The sequence below is a fragment of the Canis lupus genome, chromosome 2 (assembly GCF_011100685.1).
Source record: "Canis lupus familiaris isolate Mischka breed German Shepherd chromosome 2, alternate assembly UU_Cfam_GSD_1.0, whole genome shotgun sequence".
Taxonomy (NCBI): Eukaryota; Metazoa; Chordata; class Mammalia; order Carnivora; family Canidae; genus Canis; species Canis lupus.
The window spans coordinates 42,390,463-42,405,870 of record NC_049223.1 but is presented as its reverse complement, the minus strand read 5'-3'; the positions used below and the strand labels follow the sequence as shown (position 1 = coordinate 42,405,870).

Sequence of the window (15,408 nt, the reverse complement as noted above, 5' to 3'; positions counted from 1 at the left end):
GTCCTGTTCCGTTGGTCCATTTGTTTTTATGATAGTACCATACTGTTTTGATGACTTTAACTGTGTAGTATAGCTTGAAATCAGGTAGTGTGATATCTCTGGCATTTATTTTTATCAGGATTTTTTTTGACTATTCAGTCTTTTGCGTTTCCACATAAGTTTTCAGAGTGTTTTTCTCTATTTTTGTAAAAAATTGGAATCTTGGTAAGGACTGCATTGAATCTATACATGGCTTTTGGTGGTAGTAACACTTTAACAATATCAATTCTTTGAATTCATTAACACAGGGCACCTTTGCATTTATTGCATCTTTGATGATTTCTTTCATCAGTGTCTTAGTTTTCAGAGTAGAGATCTTTTACCTCCCTAGTTAAATTTATTCCTATTTTTTTTTAAGATTTTATTTATTTATTCATGAGACAGAGAGAGAGAGAGGCAGAGACACAGGCAGAGGGAGAAGCAGGCTCCACGCAGGGAGCCCGATGTGGGACTCGATCCTGGGTTTCCAGGATCAGACCCCTGGCTGAAGGCGGTGCTAAACTGCTGAGCCACCTGGGCTGCCGATTTATTCCTATTTCTAACAAATCTTTTGGTTGATATTTTTTGTTTTTCTGGTACTAAGATTGAGCACTGGTTTCAGTTGTCAGCTTGATCCATTTGTTATAAAATTTCTCTTTTTTTTTTGCAAGGACAGTTTCTGTTTATTGGACTTGGCTTTTTTTTTTTTTAAGATTTTATTTATTTATTCATGAGAGACACAGAGAGAGGGGCAGATTCATAGGCAGAGGAGAAGTAGGCTCCTTGCAGGGAGCCCAGTGTGGGACACCCAATGCAGGACTAGATCTGAGGACCATGGGATCACACCCTGAGCCAAAGACAGATGCTCAACCACTGAGCCACTCAAGTGTCCCTGGACTTGGCTTTGACATGAGTGACACATTCTGCATACCCTAGTACAAATTGATCATAAACAAACAGTTCTTGGCACAATTTTTATCAAATATAAAAGCTGGAAGAACTTTTTAGTGAATGTTTACACAGATCCATCACATATGTCATACAACATTTTACTATATTTGCTGTATCATATATATGTTTATCTATGCATCCTTCTCCCCACCTATCCATCTTTTTTTTTTTTTTTTTAACTGTATTTTAAAGTGATTTGCAGGCATTAGTATAATTCATCCTTAAACACTTTGGTGTTTACATCACTAATTAGATGTAATTAACTAGATATTTACATGTACATTTTTGGTTTTTGGTAAAATTTATGTGTATCTTAAAATATACTTACATACCTTATGTGTATCAGTCAGTAACTTTTGACTAGTACAGTTATGTAACTCAGACCCTTACCAAGGTATAAAACATTATTCATACCCCCAGAAAGTTCCCTCCTGTTCCTTCCCAGTCGAATCCACCCCCATCTCACGTCATCCCACAAGACAACTACTGAAATGATTTTCTTCACTGTAGATTTTTGCTTGTTTTGAATGTCCTGTAATGTAATCACACAGTATATACTCTTCTGTGCAAGGTTATGACTCAGCAAAACGTTTTGGGGATTTAACTATATTGCTTCCCATTAGTTTTTCACTTAAAGGTTTGAGATCATCAGTGATCATTATTTGTATATGAGGTACAAAATAGTGGTATTCTTTTTTTTATTTTTTTTTATTTTTTTTATTTTTTTTTTCTTTTTTTTAAAACCTGATATACTTAAAACTTTCTTTTATTACCTGTTGGTTATCCTGAGGTACATTCATATAGAGAAGCAAAATGGTATTAATGTTTTCCCTTTCTAACCAGTTTTATAATGAGTTAGCATCCTCCACAGGTAGATGATGGTTATTCCCTTCATTTTGAATTCCTATTAAGATATATTTGAGGTGTTTCAGTCCATTACCATTATTTTTATTGATACTTATATTGTCCCATCTTTGGTTTGTAGGAACTTACTCAGATTGGCTTTTCCTTTTGACTTCAGTCATTAGTCTTGACAGCTTCCTTCATTTCTGATATGACATGATTTTCCAGTTTCATCTTCGTATATATGTCTTGCCCCAGACCTAAAATCAACCATTTCCCAAGTAGCCATGATTCCATTTAATATGAAATACTATTTAGAGACTTATCTATTGTCTGGGTGCAAGGGGAGCTTACTGCTACTGGGTTGTTCTTTCTGAGCTTTTTCAGCAGAAAAACCTAGAAAATGTTTTTAAGGTAAAATATGTCATGTACTAATACTGATGTTTCTAGTTTAAAATCTGGACTGTTTTTACTTAATTTCATCCATCTAACATCTACATCTCTTTTTTTCTATGCTGAAAACCTCTCCAACAGCACCAATATAATTCATTTGCTTTATCTCATAGTAAACATAACAGCTGCAGAATAGTAATGCCAGTAACAGCACCAACAATATGAATACTAAAAAGAATTTTAAGATTGTTTTTATTCCACTAAGGATATAGTTAAATTACTGTTTTAAATATACTTAAAATAGTTTCCTATGTGTTATAGTACCAACTCAATGGAAGAGTTCATTTGTTCATTTTACTTTTGATTTTTAGGAATTTTTAAATTAAGATATAATTGATATACAATATTTTATTTGTTTCAGGTGTGTGTACATCATAGTGATTCATAAAAGTTTCCTGTTTTGTGGTTTTGACTTGCTCTTTTATTTAAAGACTATGTGTATTTTTTTTAACTGATGCATAATTTAAATATGAATGAGTAAATAGTAGTATCACTTGAAACTTTTTTGGTGATAGAAATCAGGAAGCTTTTGCCTTGGTTTGACTGCAAAGAGGCTAATGGGATTTTTCTGGGGTTGACAGAAATTTTTATCCCTGTCCCCCTAGCATATTGTGTTTAGAAAAAACATATTGTACTTAAAGAAAGGCATTGCAGGTAGTTTTCTGGAATGGAAAGAAATAGTAGTAAGATTACAGGAAATAGATGATTTTTAGAGAAGTATCATTGGGGATAGAGCACAGTATTCTAAATGTAATAGTGTTCTTGGAGTAAAAATTCAAAAATAATGTGTTTTAAAATATAGATCAAACTCAGTTTTAAAGGAAAGCATATTTTTAAGAAATTTTATTTCAAGTTGTAATAATCTGGGTCTCATCAAGTAACCTTTTTCACTCTAATTTTTTAGAATCTATTTTTAATGACTGATTCTTCCATTTTTGTATTTAGGGCAACAGAGAAGTTTGCTGATTGTAAAACAAAACGTGACACACCCACCTCATGCACTGTTGATTATTCTCCTGTGTATTTTGTCAACATTGAAGTCTGGGTAGAAGCAGAGAATGCCCTTGGGAAGGTTACGTCAGATCATATAAATTTTGATCCTGTAGATAAAGGTAGTTATAAACCTGAATTTTAGAACTTATTAGGATATATAGAGTGGCTTATTAATTAAAGTGGTTTTTATCCAATAAATAAATAAATAAAGTGGTTTTTAGATTTTAATTAATATAGAAACAAGCACTTACTATCTTAGTGACTTCTAAAAATTCATTTTATCAACAACATTAAAAATAATCTGGAAAAATCTCAATAATCTAACTGTACTTATAGTAGTTTTCACTTTGAATGTTACCTGTTAGTATTTATGCAATTTTCAAACATTTTATAACATAGTAATCATAGTATACATGTTTGATTTTTATTGTCTTTTTCTATACATATATCATAAATACTTTTGATAACTGAACCTAAAAAGATTAACGAGCATATAATAAATTGACAAAGAAAAGTAAGATTTCTTTAGAAACCTTTGCTCTTCATTATATTAGTATGACATTGCATTGTTTTCAAAAAAATTAGTTCATTTGGTAAGAATGAATATTGTGAAATAAAGAAAATATAAGGAGTATGTTTGATTTTATGTAAGAAGTTGTAAAAATAAACCACGATAAACATTCAGATTTATTTTTTTTCTTTAGTGAAGCCCAGTCCACCACATAATTTGTCAGTAAGCAACTCAGAGGAACTGTCCAGTATCTTAAAATTGACATGGATCAACTCAAGTATTCAGGGTTTTATAGGACTGAAATATAACATTCAGTATAGGACCAGAGATGCCTCAACTTGGAGCCAGGTAAATTGCAAGTTACTGTTTATGCAAATAGTCTTGCATCCCTCTAACCTAAAAGTCTCAGTGTCCTAAGATTGTGGTTATATGAAATATTTTGCTTGACATCTCCTCTTGTTCTATATTTCATAAGGGCAAACAGGAGGACTTTCAGATAAAAAATAGAGTTTTACTGAGTACAGTAGCTTTTAAGTGAAGTATGGAAGCGATACAAGGTGATAAGGAATAGTATTTTTTTTTAAGGTTTTATATATTTATTTGAGAGAGAAAACATATGGGCTGGGGGGGAGGGGCAGAGGGAGAAGCAGACTCCCCACTGAGCAGGGAACCCAAGGTGGTGCTTGATCCCAGGACTCCGAGGTCCTCACCTGAGCCAGAGGCAGACCCTTTGACTCAGCCACCCAGGTACCCCAGAAATAATACTTTTGATGGAAGGTTAAAGGAACATAAAAAATAAGCATATTAAGTGGGGGAATATATGAAGAGATTATATAACTCAAGTAGAGCAGAGGTTGGCAAACTATATCTGCAAGCCAATTTCAGCCTGCTTTGTTTTTATAAATAAAATGTTATTGGAACACAGCCACACTCTTTTTTTTTAATATTGTCTTTGGCTATTTTGTGCTACAGTGCACAAGTTGAGTAGTTAGAGCAGAGACCATCTGACCCATAGCCTAAAGTATTTACTATCTAGCCATTTTTAGAAAATTTGTCAAGCTCTTAGTAAAGGAAGGAGTTGTTGGGAACTTATAGGACTGAAAAGGAACAGTGAACCAAAGATGATGCTGTCATCAAAAGAAGTGCTTGGAACTATTTAAAAGATGATCACCATAGCTTTGTGCTCCCCAACGATATTCTTTGTTATAGCTTCATTTGTAACTAACAGTATGCTTTTGCTTTCTCTGGTTGCAATAATGAGCTCATAAGGGATTTGAGCCCATGACCTTAATACTTCTGCTCTCCATTCCACTTATCTAAAAGGCTACTCAAAATAAAATTAGAAAAAGCAACAAATGAAAATGGCTCAATGCCTCTTGTTTTACAGAGAGTATACATACCTGAACTTCAAAATATTTTTTAATATCATAGAATCTTAATTCTTTGATACAAAAAAGTTGATATACCTATTTTGTATTCAATATTGAAATCTCAGAGTAGTACAATCAGTTATCTATATATTCTCTTTTCCTGAAAACCAAGTTTATATACAATGATACCTTTTGCTTTTCTTGATTGAGCTGGATATCTTCCTTTTGCCTATCCAGAGCTGTACTCTGTTCTTCCCTACTTTACTCTGTCTTGGAATGCTGATCCGTATGAATTTCATCTGTGGATTCACATTCTCTCTGGTTTCCTCATGAATATGGTTAATGAGAGCCAGAGGGTCTGATGAAAGGAGGGAAGAAAAGTGAGATCAGCATATTTATTTTCCCTGCTTCCTTCCTGGAGCTGCCCATGTCTTTCAACCTAAGGCCACTGCTCCTCTCAAGTTAATCCCAACTGACCCTCTTCCAGTTTCGGGTACCTCGCCTCATTTGGGCCTATGGGTGATAATAGCTACAAGCCCCAAAGTCCTTACCACTGTCTAAGGTTTCCCTCCATTCTGCCCATACTTCCTTTAGTAAACTCTTCTTGAATTAAATTCTAATTGGAACATACCATCTTTTTCCTGCTAAGTGGTAGAGGCCCCATGGAAGAAAGAAATAAAAATAAATGATTAATAATAGATACTTCCATACTTCCTAAATCTATTAACTTCACTAATTTAGACTGCTTTTGGACTTGCACTTATTTCTTTCTAGAGCTTGAGTTTATTCTCATTTCATTAAATCACTTTCTAAAATCTTAGGGAATTTAGGACCCTTACAATAAATACCACTGGATTTTTTGTTGGCTGATGTGCTTTGATTTCAGATTCCTCCTGAAGATACAGCATCCACCCGATATTCATTCACTGTCCAGGACCTTAAACCTTTTACAGAATATGTGTTTAGGATTCGTTGTATGAAGGAAGATGGTAAAGGATTCTGGAGTGACTGGAGTGAAGAAGCAAGTGGTATCACATATGAAGATAGTGAGTAATTAAGATATATGAAGAAATAAAGGTTTTGGAATTGCGGCTATGCATTGTGCCTGGCTTTAATAATTAAGACCTCATTGCTTTATTTTTGTGATTATTTTATTCAAATTTACATGTTACAGTTTTATTTTAAGGACATCAAGATATAAAATGTACATTGATAGTATAAATCTATTTGATTTTTAATAAAGAAAATTATCATGGAATGACCATGAGAAAACTGTTGACCTAACAGTTAAGTATAGAACATTTTATTAAAGGACAGTGGTTCAGAGATGTCCCTATATAGAGAATCATATCCTGAGTCATTAAAATCATACTAACAAAATGTACCATAGTCCCTCACTATCATAAATATGTTTATACTATTATGTTTTTTTCTACCAGCACTTAAACCCCTTGAAAAGGACCCTGGAGTTTTGGTTGGTTTATTTTCATTTTCCTTTTTTCCCTCCATGATCATATAGGGCATATAGTACAGAATCCTAAAGGGTATAGGGTCTAAGGTAAGATTCCCTGCCCAGAGCAGTTAACATCACTGAGTTCTTTTGTAGCAGTCAAGAAATAGTCCTGTGGCATAAAGATTTTCCTTTTTGAACATTTTTCTTTAATAGTCTCACCTTTCATGTGTCAATGGCAACAGCTATGTCTGTAAATCCTCCTATAACCACCTCTATTCTTTCATTTCCAGCTCCACTAGATAGTGAAGTCAACATGTGAAAGGTAGAAAAGTAAAGTGCCCTTCTTCACAAAGAATTTTCTTTTATTCTCGTAAATGACATGAAAGAAAGCAATTCTGCTATTGCTGATTTGGGAGTTCTCAACCGGATTTCTTTGTCTTGGCCAGGAATTCTTACTGGAATCATTGGGGCGTTGAAAGTTAGTGGGTCAGTCTGGGGAGTGTGAGGGGTGGGTTCCAGAACTACTTTAAAGTGTAGACAAAATATTATGGTTAGTGCCTATATGTATTTTCTGGAGAGATGGTACTACATAATCTTTATCAAAGAGATACTTGGAAAATGATGAACCATTAAATTAAGTAAGCATTTCTTCAACTTAATGAATGATGCCTCTAGGTTCTTCTTATGTTAGGAAGTCTTTCTGGCCTGTAACATTTCTTAGAGTTTCTTGGTCTTTATTTTGTATACTCATGTATGTATATCTGTTTGACCCCCCTGTACTGGCAGCCTTGGCCCCAGCCTCCCTCATCTGCCTTGCCTTTTTTCTCTATTTTGTCCTCCATAATTACCTTTTTATAATCAGCATATCACTGCTTAGATTTTGTTCAGATCCTTTTTTATTCTGTTGAGTGCCATATCTTATAATTGCATTTATAAAAATTTTGAAAAATCACTTGATTCCATAGGAATTTTTAAAACCTAATTACTAGCATTTGATACTTGGTTTTATAAAGTGGACTTTCATTTTTCACATTGGTTGGTGATTATCAGAAAATGCTGTGAATTCATCTTTATTATATCCTATAAACAATCATCCCAACATAAGGTAATAAACTTGGCCCACATTTACCCCATTTATTTTGTTTTGTATTCTTACATATATGAATTCAGGAGTTTTAAGTATATATCTAAATATAATTTTTCAACTTGATTTTTAGCAGTAAGAAATGGTGATGCATCTTTGGTTATACCTTAGGATATATTTGTAGCTTTACAATTTTAAGATTAGAAAAGCATTCCAGCATAATTAAATTATCAAGCTATCTGTCATTCTGACTAAAGGAAGACCCAGGCATAGCATGCTAGGGTGCGGAAAAATGCTAGTTTAAACAAAGAGAGATACCATGTGACTGAAGAGCAAGAATATTAAGAACAAAATGAGAATAATCTCCGGGATTATATTTTAATGTTAAAAACTTTTATTTTAAAAAGTTTATATCATTTCTTTAGGACCATCCAAGGCACCAAGTTTCTGGTATAAGATAGAGCCATCTCATACTCATGGCTATAGATCTGTACAACTCATATGGAAGGTAAAAAACAAAAATTGCATGTTTATATTCTTTTTCACTTACATAAATACATTTTATATGGCATTATGAGTATAGTTTTTTAACTTCAATTTTTATTCATCTTAATATCAGGAAAACATTTGATAACATACAAACACAAAGCTTCATGTGTACTACTACATAAAAGAGCATAAGCTGCAGGTTATATCTCATAGATAATTTAGGACAATTCTATGGAAGTTTTATAAGAAGGATCTTGTCTATCATTGAACTTTCCTCAGTTTCATAGAAAATAATTATTAGAGGTTTTGAGTAATCAAAATGTATGCCAGTAATAGGAAATATAATATGTATGCAAGTAATAGGAAATATAAAATTATGCCAGTAATAGGAAATAAAGAATTATTGTCAACTCCATAAATGCAAGTGTATCATACAAAGAAAAAGAAGAAAGAAAGAAAGAAAGAAAGAAAGAAAGAAAGAAAGAAAGAAAGAAAGAAAGAAAGAAAGAAAAAAGAAAAAAGAAAAAAAAATACTCAAACATAAAATAATTTAGGGCCAGATAGTCACAGTGCAGAAACCTATATAGAACTAAAAGCTAACAAAATGGTGCTACTTTCCTGCCTAGTCAAAGTCATAGGTTTACTCATTTACTATGTAATAGTTTTACTTAGGATAGTGAGTTGTAAATAAGGTTGCCAGTACCTTTCAGTTAAACATTTAGAGGTTTGACATAACAAAATTTGTGAACATCGAGAAAAATGATTAGCTTTATTAAAGAGTTGTTAAACATATTTTAAAAAATAAACTATCTTATTATAGACATTGCCTCCTTTTGAAGCTAATGGAAAAATTTTGGATTATGAAGTGACTCTCACAAGATGGAAATCACGTTTGCAGAATTACACAGTTAATGACACAAAATGGACAGTAAACATCACAAATGATCGTTATATAGCGACTCTGACAGCAAGAAATCTGGTTGGCAAATCAAATGCAGCTGTTTTAACTATCCCTGCCTATGACTTTCAAGGTTTGTGTCTGTGAGATGGAGTCGGACTTATGGGTGGAAAATGGCAGTTGATCATATATAAGACGGGGCAACCCCGGGTGGCTCAGCAGTTTAGCATCGCCTTCGGCCCAGGGCATGATCCTGGAGACCTGGGATCGAGTCCCACATCTGGCTCCCTGCCTGGAGCCTGCTTCTCCCTCTCCCTGTGTCTCTGTCTCTCTCTGTGTCTCTTATGAATAAATAAATAAAATCTTTAAAAATATATATATATATAAGATATTCTAAGACATAATACATAATGATTCTAAGTCAACAGCCACATAGTTTGTTCCATTATTATGCACCTCACTTAAACTTTGAAGTAATTTTCTGATTTCTTATCTGGTTTTTTAAATATTACTTTAAGGCTCTGGGAGCCATAGACGAATATCACTGAGATATATTGTTTATTGCTTTAAAGAAGAAAAATTGCCATTTACCTATAGAAAAGATTTGAAGAATTTTGAGAAAACTTTCGTTTCAAAATAAATTATATGTGTAAATTATAATAAAGTGCTTTTATTCATGAAAATACATAGTAATACTATAGGCTACAAAATTTGATAGCAAGGTTACATGGTCAAGCAAATGTAAAATATCAAAATTTAAATTTTTAAATGTTCATTTATCATATCAGTATTCAAACTTTGTTTTAAAGCTACTCGCCCTGTAACGGATCTTAAAGCATTTCCCAAAGATAATATGCTTTGGGTAGAATGGACTGCTCCAAATGAATCTGTAAACAAATACATACTTGAGTGGTGTGTATTATCAGATAAAGCACCTTGTATCCAAGACTGGCAACAAGAAGATGGTACTGTACACCGCACCTATTTAAGAGGTATACCCGGCTAGAAGAAATTTAAATTGATATCCTTTGTGTAACTCTTCAGATAGATTTTTCTTTTACATATTTTTTCATGCTTTATAGATGTTGTGGTCCATTGAAAAGATTGTCAATTTATGGCAGTTACTGGTTACATCTAGTTTTCTAGATGTGTGACTCTCACATTGTCACATTTAACCTCTCTCAATTGTAGGGTCTGTTTATCAACAAAATGGGGTTAGTAGTATCTTCTTTTTATAACTAAGTATTTTGATCATCAAAGAAACACTTAATGGTAAAGGAAGAGAAATCTAATCTGACCTCTGATGGTACTTAGTTGCATGTTTTCTGTACCTGATTTAACTCCCTCCTCCTGCAGTGAGAAAATAATTTCTTGTAGCATCTGAATGACTTGTTAACCTCTTAAAAATGTTGAATAGGGGAACCAGAACTAGAACTCAGATTTTCTTATGTCTTTTAACTGTAAGTTGTAATGGAGAACAGAAAGTAATGATGTTGTAGAGCTCCAAAATGGTGGATTGCTCTTTGTTTTAAGGTACAACTTACTACATAATTTTAAAGTGATAAAACAACTTTAAAGAGAAAACATTCTGCTTGAATCTGGGTTTTTGGTTTTTTGGGGTTTTTTTAGTGAAGAAGGATAAACATTAGAATTCAGCAATGAATAACAGGATTAATTAGAGAAAAGTTGTAAAACAAGAACATATCTGCCATAAAGTTTGTGAGTTTTATTTATAAAATAGGCTATTTGGCCCTCATTAACCTCTTATTTATTAAACAATTTTAATAAATTTTATTGTTTATCAGCCTTATCAAATTAAAAACCAGGTGGAGCTAGAGAGAAGATACATGTTGATAGTAACTGGACAATAGAAATGTTTTTAAGAAAGCATGGCATAATCTCCAGAGACCTTCAGGTTGCACAGGGAGCCCCAAAGCTCAATAGCTCTTACAACATCACAGAATATAACACTTAATCATTATCTTCCTGATAATATTGAGTCAAGAAAAAGTAAAATTACTCTGTTTAAGAAAGCAAAAGAGCATATATAACTTTATGAATAATACTTAAGGAAATAAAAGTTCTTGTTGAATGTATAAGCTTCAGTATAACAAATACCTTATTTTCTGTTATGGACAGATAAAATTCTATATAAAAAGAAAGATTAAAAAAGATTTTACTATTGTATATTAAAGGAATAGATACTTTGTTAATTTGAAGAGATTATAAAGAGATATTCAAGATAACTTTTTATTCTGAAACTTTTTTTACTTTCTGGGGGAAATTACATGAATTCTTTTTTTCCCAGTTGCCTGACAAACCAGGACCATTTTCCTAGCTCTTACCAGTGAGTCTTTAGGCAGTTCTCAGATAATTAGTTAATATATACAAACACTGTCAAGCTATAAGGCCAAGGATAATTCGAAATCAGTATTTTAGAAGTTCTGGATATAAATATAATTACTTTTACTGACAGTATATTTTTTATATACATCATATTGGCAATAAAAGTAAGCTTTTACTTTCATAAACAGCTTTACTCTATTAAGCTTGAATCCATTACACAAAAAGCAATGCTTACTTTAAAAACTGCAGTTAGAAAAGAAAGTTCAATAACCATGAAATTATAATGTAAAAATAAATAATGGAATTAGACTCTTTTCTTATGGGGGGAAAAAATGCTTACTCTCCTATTCTTTCTTTAGGAAACCTAGCAGAGAGCAAATGTTATTTGATAACAGTTACTCCAGTGTATGCTGATGGGCCAGGAAGCACTGAGTCCATAAAAGCTTACCTTAAGCAAGCTCGTAAGTCCAAACTCATTTTCTTTGAATCGTGTTGAGGGATCCCTGGGTGGCTCAGCGGTTTGGCGCCTGCCTTCTTCGGCCCAGGGCGTGATCCTGGAAACCCGGGTTTGAATCCTACATCAGGCTCCCTGCATGGAGTCTGCTTCTCCCTCTGCCTGTGTCTCTGCCTATCTCTTTCTCTCTCTCTCTCTCTCTCTCTCTCTCTCTCTCTATATATATATATATATATATATATATATATATCTCAGGAATATATAAAATCTTTAAAAAAATGAAATGTGTTGAAATTTCTGTTAACAAAGACATTTTATCTTTTTAAAATAAGGGGGTGTCTCATAATGTTCAAATATCATAATGAAATTTTGGCAAATTTTAGTGATAGACTGAATCGTAATGATTTTCAGTTATCAAATACTTTTATTCTGTTCTAGCACCTTCCAAAGGACCTACTGTTCGGACAAAAAAAGTGGGGAAAAATGAAGCTGTCTTAGAGTGGGACCAACTTCCTGTTGATGTTCAGAATGGATTTATCCGAAATTATACTATATTTTATAGAACAATCATTGGAAATGAAACTGGTAATGAAACTATCAGTTATTAAGAATTACTGGGGGGTTTTTCTTAAGCTTTTAGATATTAAGTCTCACCTTATGTTATACATCTTAGTAGGGTATATTATCCTCAGAAAAGAGACACCTGAGAACATGCCTTGTGGTGGCTTTCATGGTTATATTGAAGACATACTGTGTTGTGATTGTAAAATATTGTCAGATACAAAAGTTTTCTGAAAAATATATTTTTATTCCTTTTTAATACTTTTGCAATGTCAAATAAAAGCCAAATCAAACAGAAACATTGAGTAGTAATAAAGCACACTTCTTGATTTCTTCTAGCTGTGAATGTGGATTCTTCCCACACAGAATATACACTGTCCTCTTTGACCAGTGACACTTTGTACATGGTACGAATGGCAGCATACACAGATGAAGGTGGAAAGGATGGCCCAGAATTCACTTTTACTACACCAAAGTTTGGTAAGAAATAATGATGTTTGTTCTTTTCTTTTTTCTTTTTAAAATTTAATCAGACTAAAAACCAGCTTAGTTAATAAGCTAAAATTTTGTTAAAAGTGCGTCTTTGGATTCATAGAAATGCACTGTCCATAAATAATGGTCTTTGTACTGTTTATCTGATTTTGGTTGTTTCTTTAAACTGTCAAAACTCACCTCTGTTATTTCATGAACTGCTTCTGACTGATTTCATCTATACTCTATAAATGCCAAAAGAATTTGTGTTTCTTTCTAAGTGGTTCATATATTCACTGGCTAAAGTCAACTGTGGTCTCTTTCCTCCTTCTCTTATTGCTTCTTTTTATAGGCAGGCTGCTGGAAAGATGAGTCCACCCTTGCAGGCTCCACTTCCATTCCTCCACTCAGTCTTTAACTTGCTAAAAACAGGACTCCAACCCACCACTCCACTGAAATCTCCCTAATGTCACTCAGGGAAGACCTCCTAGTTATGATCTCCAGAGCATGTTTTTAGTCTTCTTTTTTCTGTACTTCTCAGCATTTGACTCTTGGCTTCTCCATCCTTGAAACTGCCTCTTCCCTTGGTTCTTCTAACTTCTTTTTGTAATAGCAAATTTATTCTCCTTCTCCTGAGTCTTCTCCCTCTCTACTTCCTTCTTGGCTTCCTTTTCGCTCTTTTTAAAAATGGTTTGTATTTTCCAGAACTCTGTTCTCAATCCTATTTTATTATCTACCTGTTCACACTCCCTGTCCATGACTTCAGCCATCCTTTCTCTCCTTCCCGAATACATTTCTCTTTTCCCTGCCACATTCAAGTCTTTGCCAAAGCCAGAAATTTAGATAAGGATATAGTAAATTTCTTCCTTTCTTTGTGCTTACATAAGCCAAGTATAAAGTCCTGTTGATCATGTCTTCTAATTACTGCTTTTGCATGCCCTTTCATAGTCTCTTTCCTTGACCCTAAGCTTCTCATGATTTTCTCCATCTTTTTGTCTTTTCCTACTCACCTTCTCTTGTTTTGCCTGTTCCTGTAGCATCCCTAAGGCAGACTGAAGCTGCATTCTTTAGTCCTACTACATTTTTAATCATTACAGAAATTACCTTATTTTATTATAATTGTAACCCCCACCCCCAAGTACCAGCACAGCAATTGATAAATAGAAACTCCATATCCCTTGTTGATTGAATGGTTGCTGAAAGAGAAAATGAATGAATAATTACATAAAATAGATGATAAAAGATCCTGAGCTTTGCTGGGATAGCCAGTAATGAATATAATTTCTGAATAAGATTTGTGGTGACATATTAACAAAATATATATGTAACAAGTAATATTTGAAATTGATCTTTAGAAAAAAAATAAACTTTTAAAATATTATCCAAATTATGAAAGTAACATTCATTAATGGGAGTAGACTGCATCCTATATTGTCCTCTAAACTATACCATAAAATACAGAAAAGAAAAATCACTTCTAATCCCTCATCTAGAATAATCTCTTAACATATTTGTATATTCTTCTAGTATTTTCTATGCATACATTTTTTTCTAAAAATTAGAGCATATGTGTTAGGATTACTTCATCATCTGCTGTTTTCTCTGATCTGTTTATTGTTTTATGGATCTATTATGACGTCATATAACATGCTCCCAAAGGACCTTACAGCTTATTTGAAGAAATACAGCATAAGTAAAATAATTAAATGGAAAAGCATTTGGGCTGTGTAGGCAGTAGATAGAGTAGGAATTTAAAGGGGAGGAGTTTCATCTTCAAAGAAAGGAGAGAGTACTTGAGCCTCAAGATTAGGATGTGGACAAATAGGAGGAGAAGGGCATCTTAGGACAGAATGAGCAAAGGTCCAAGACATAAGAACATAGTAAATTGAGCAGCAGTAAAGAAAGGTTCTGCCTGAATTCAATTTGGTATATATATGAAACCTGAGTGTACAAGAGTTAGTATATGCCGGTCTATAGTCTGTTGATCTGATTTACTGATTTGTGTTAGGCTTCATAGAAAATCAAGTTCCCTACAAAGGGATATGTGTGGTGCAAAGATTAGAGTAAATGAATAGTATGTGACTCCAATATTTTATAAATTTTTCCAATAAAATACTAATTAGAAGGAGACTGGAGGAGTTAACCTGAGACAACCAGAAGATAAATCATTAAAAAATATCTCCACAATATAAACTATCCAATTAGTGATTCATTTGATTAAGTCAGCCCTCTTTTAAATGCAGATTAGGGATCATCTGCTATTTAGAAATCTTATGCTTACTGGTTTTTAGGTGCTTCCACTCCTGGTGCTTAAGATTCTTAAAAATTCTGGGGCACCTGGGTGGCTCAGTTGGTTAAGCATCTGCCTTTGGCTTGGGTCATGATCCTGGAGCCCTGGGATCGAGCCCTGTCTAGCGCTCCCCACTAAGCAAGAAGCCTGTTTCTCTCTCTCCTGCTCCTCCTCACCTCCTGTGCTCTCTTCTGTCTCTCAAATAAGTAATGTCTTAAATTAA

General features: G+C 33.4%; 1 protein-coding gene across 1 annotated transcript in view; it reads left to right on the top strand.

Moving 5' to 3' along the window:
• The window catches only part of IL6ST (interleukin 6 signal transducer), a 46,214-nt gene that overhangs the window by 21,070 nt on the left and 9,736 nt on the right, over positions 1–15,408 (top strand). Inside the window, exons 5-13 of the mRNA NM_001287021.1 lie at positions 3,211–3,377; positions 3,963–4,117; positions 6,026–6,185; positions 8,102–8,184; positions 8,986–9,196; positions 9,873–10,055; positions 11,769–11,870; positions 12,302–12,448; positions 12,764–12,904. Coding sequence (NP_001273950.1) covers positions 3,211–3,377; positions 3,963–4,117; positions 6,026–6,185; positions 8,102–8,184; positions 8,986–9,196; positions 9,873–10,055; positions 11,769–11,870; positions 12,302–12,448; positions 12,764–12,904 — 1,349 coding nt within the window. The remainder of the gene's footprint in view (positions 1–3,210; positions 3,378–3,962; positions 4,118–6,025; positions 6,186–8,101; positions 8,185–8,985; positions 9,197–9,872; positions 10,056–11,768; positions 11,871–12,301; positions 12,449–12,763; positions 12,905–15,408) is intronic.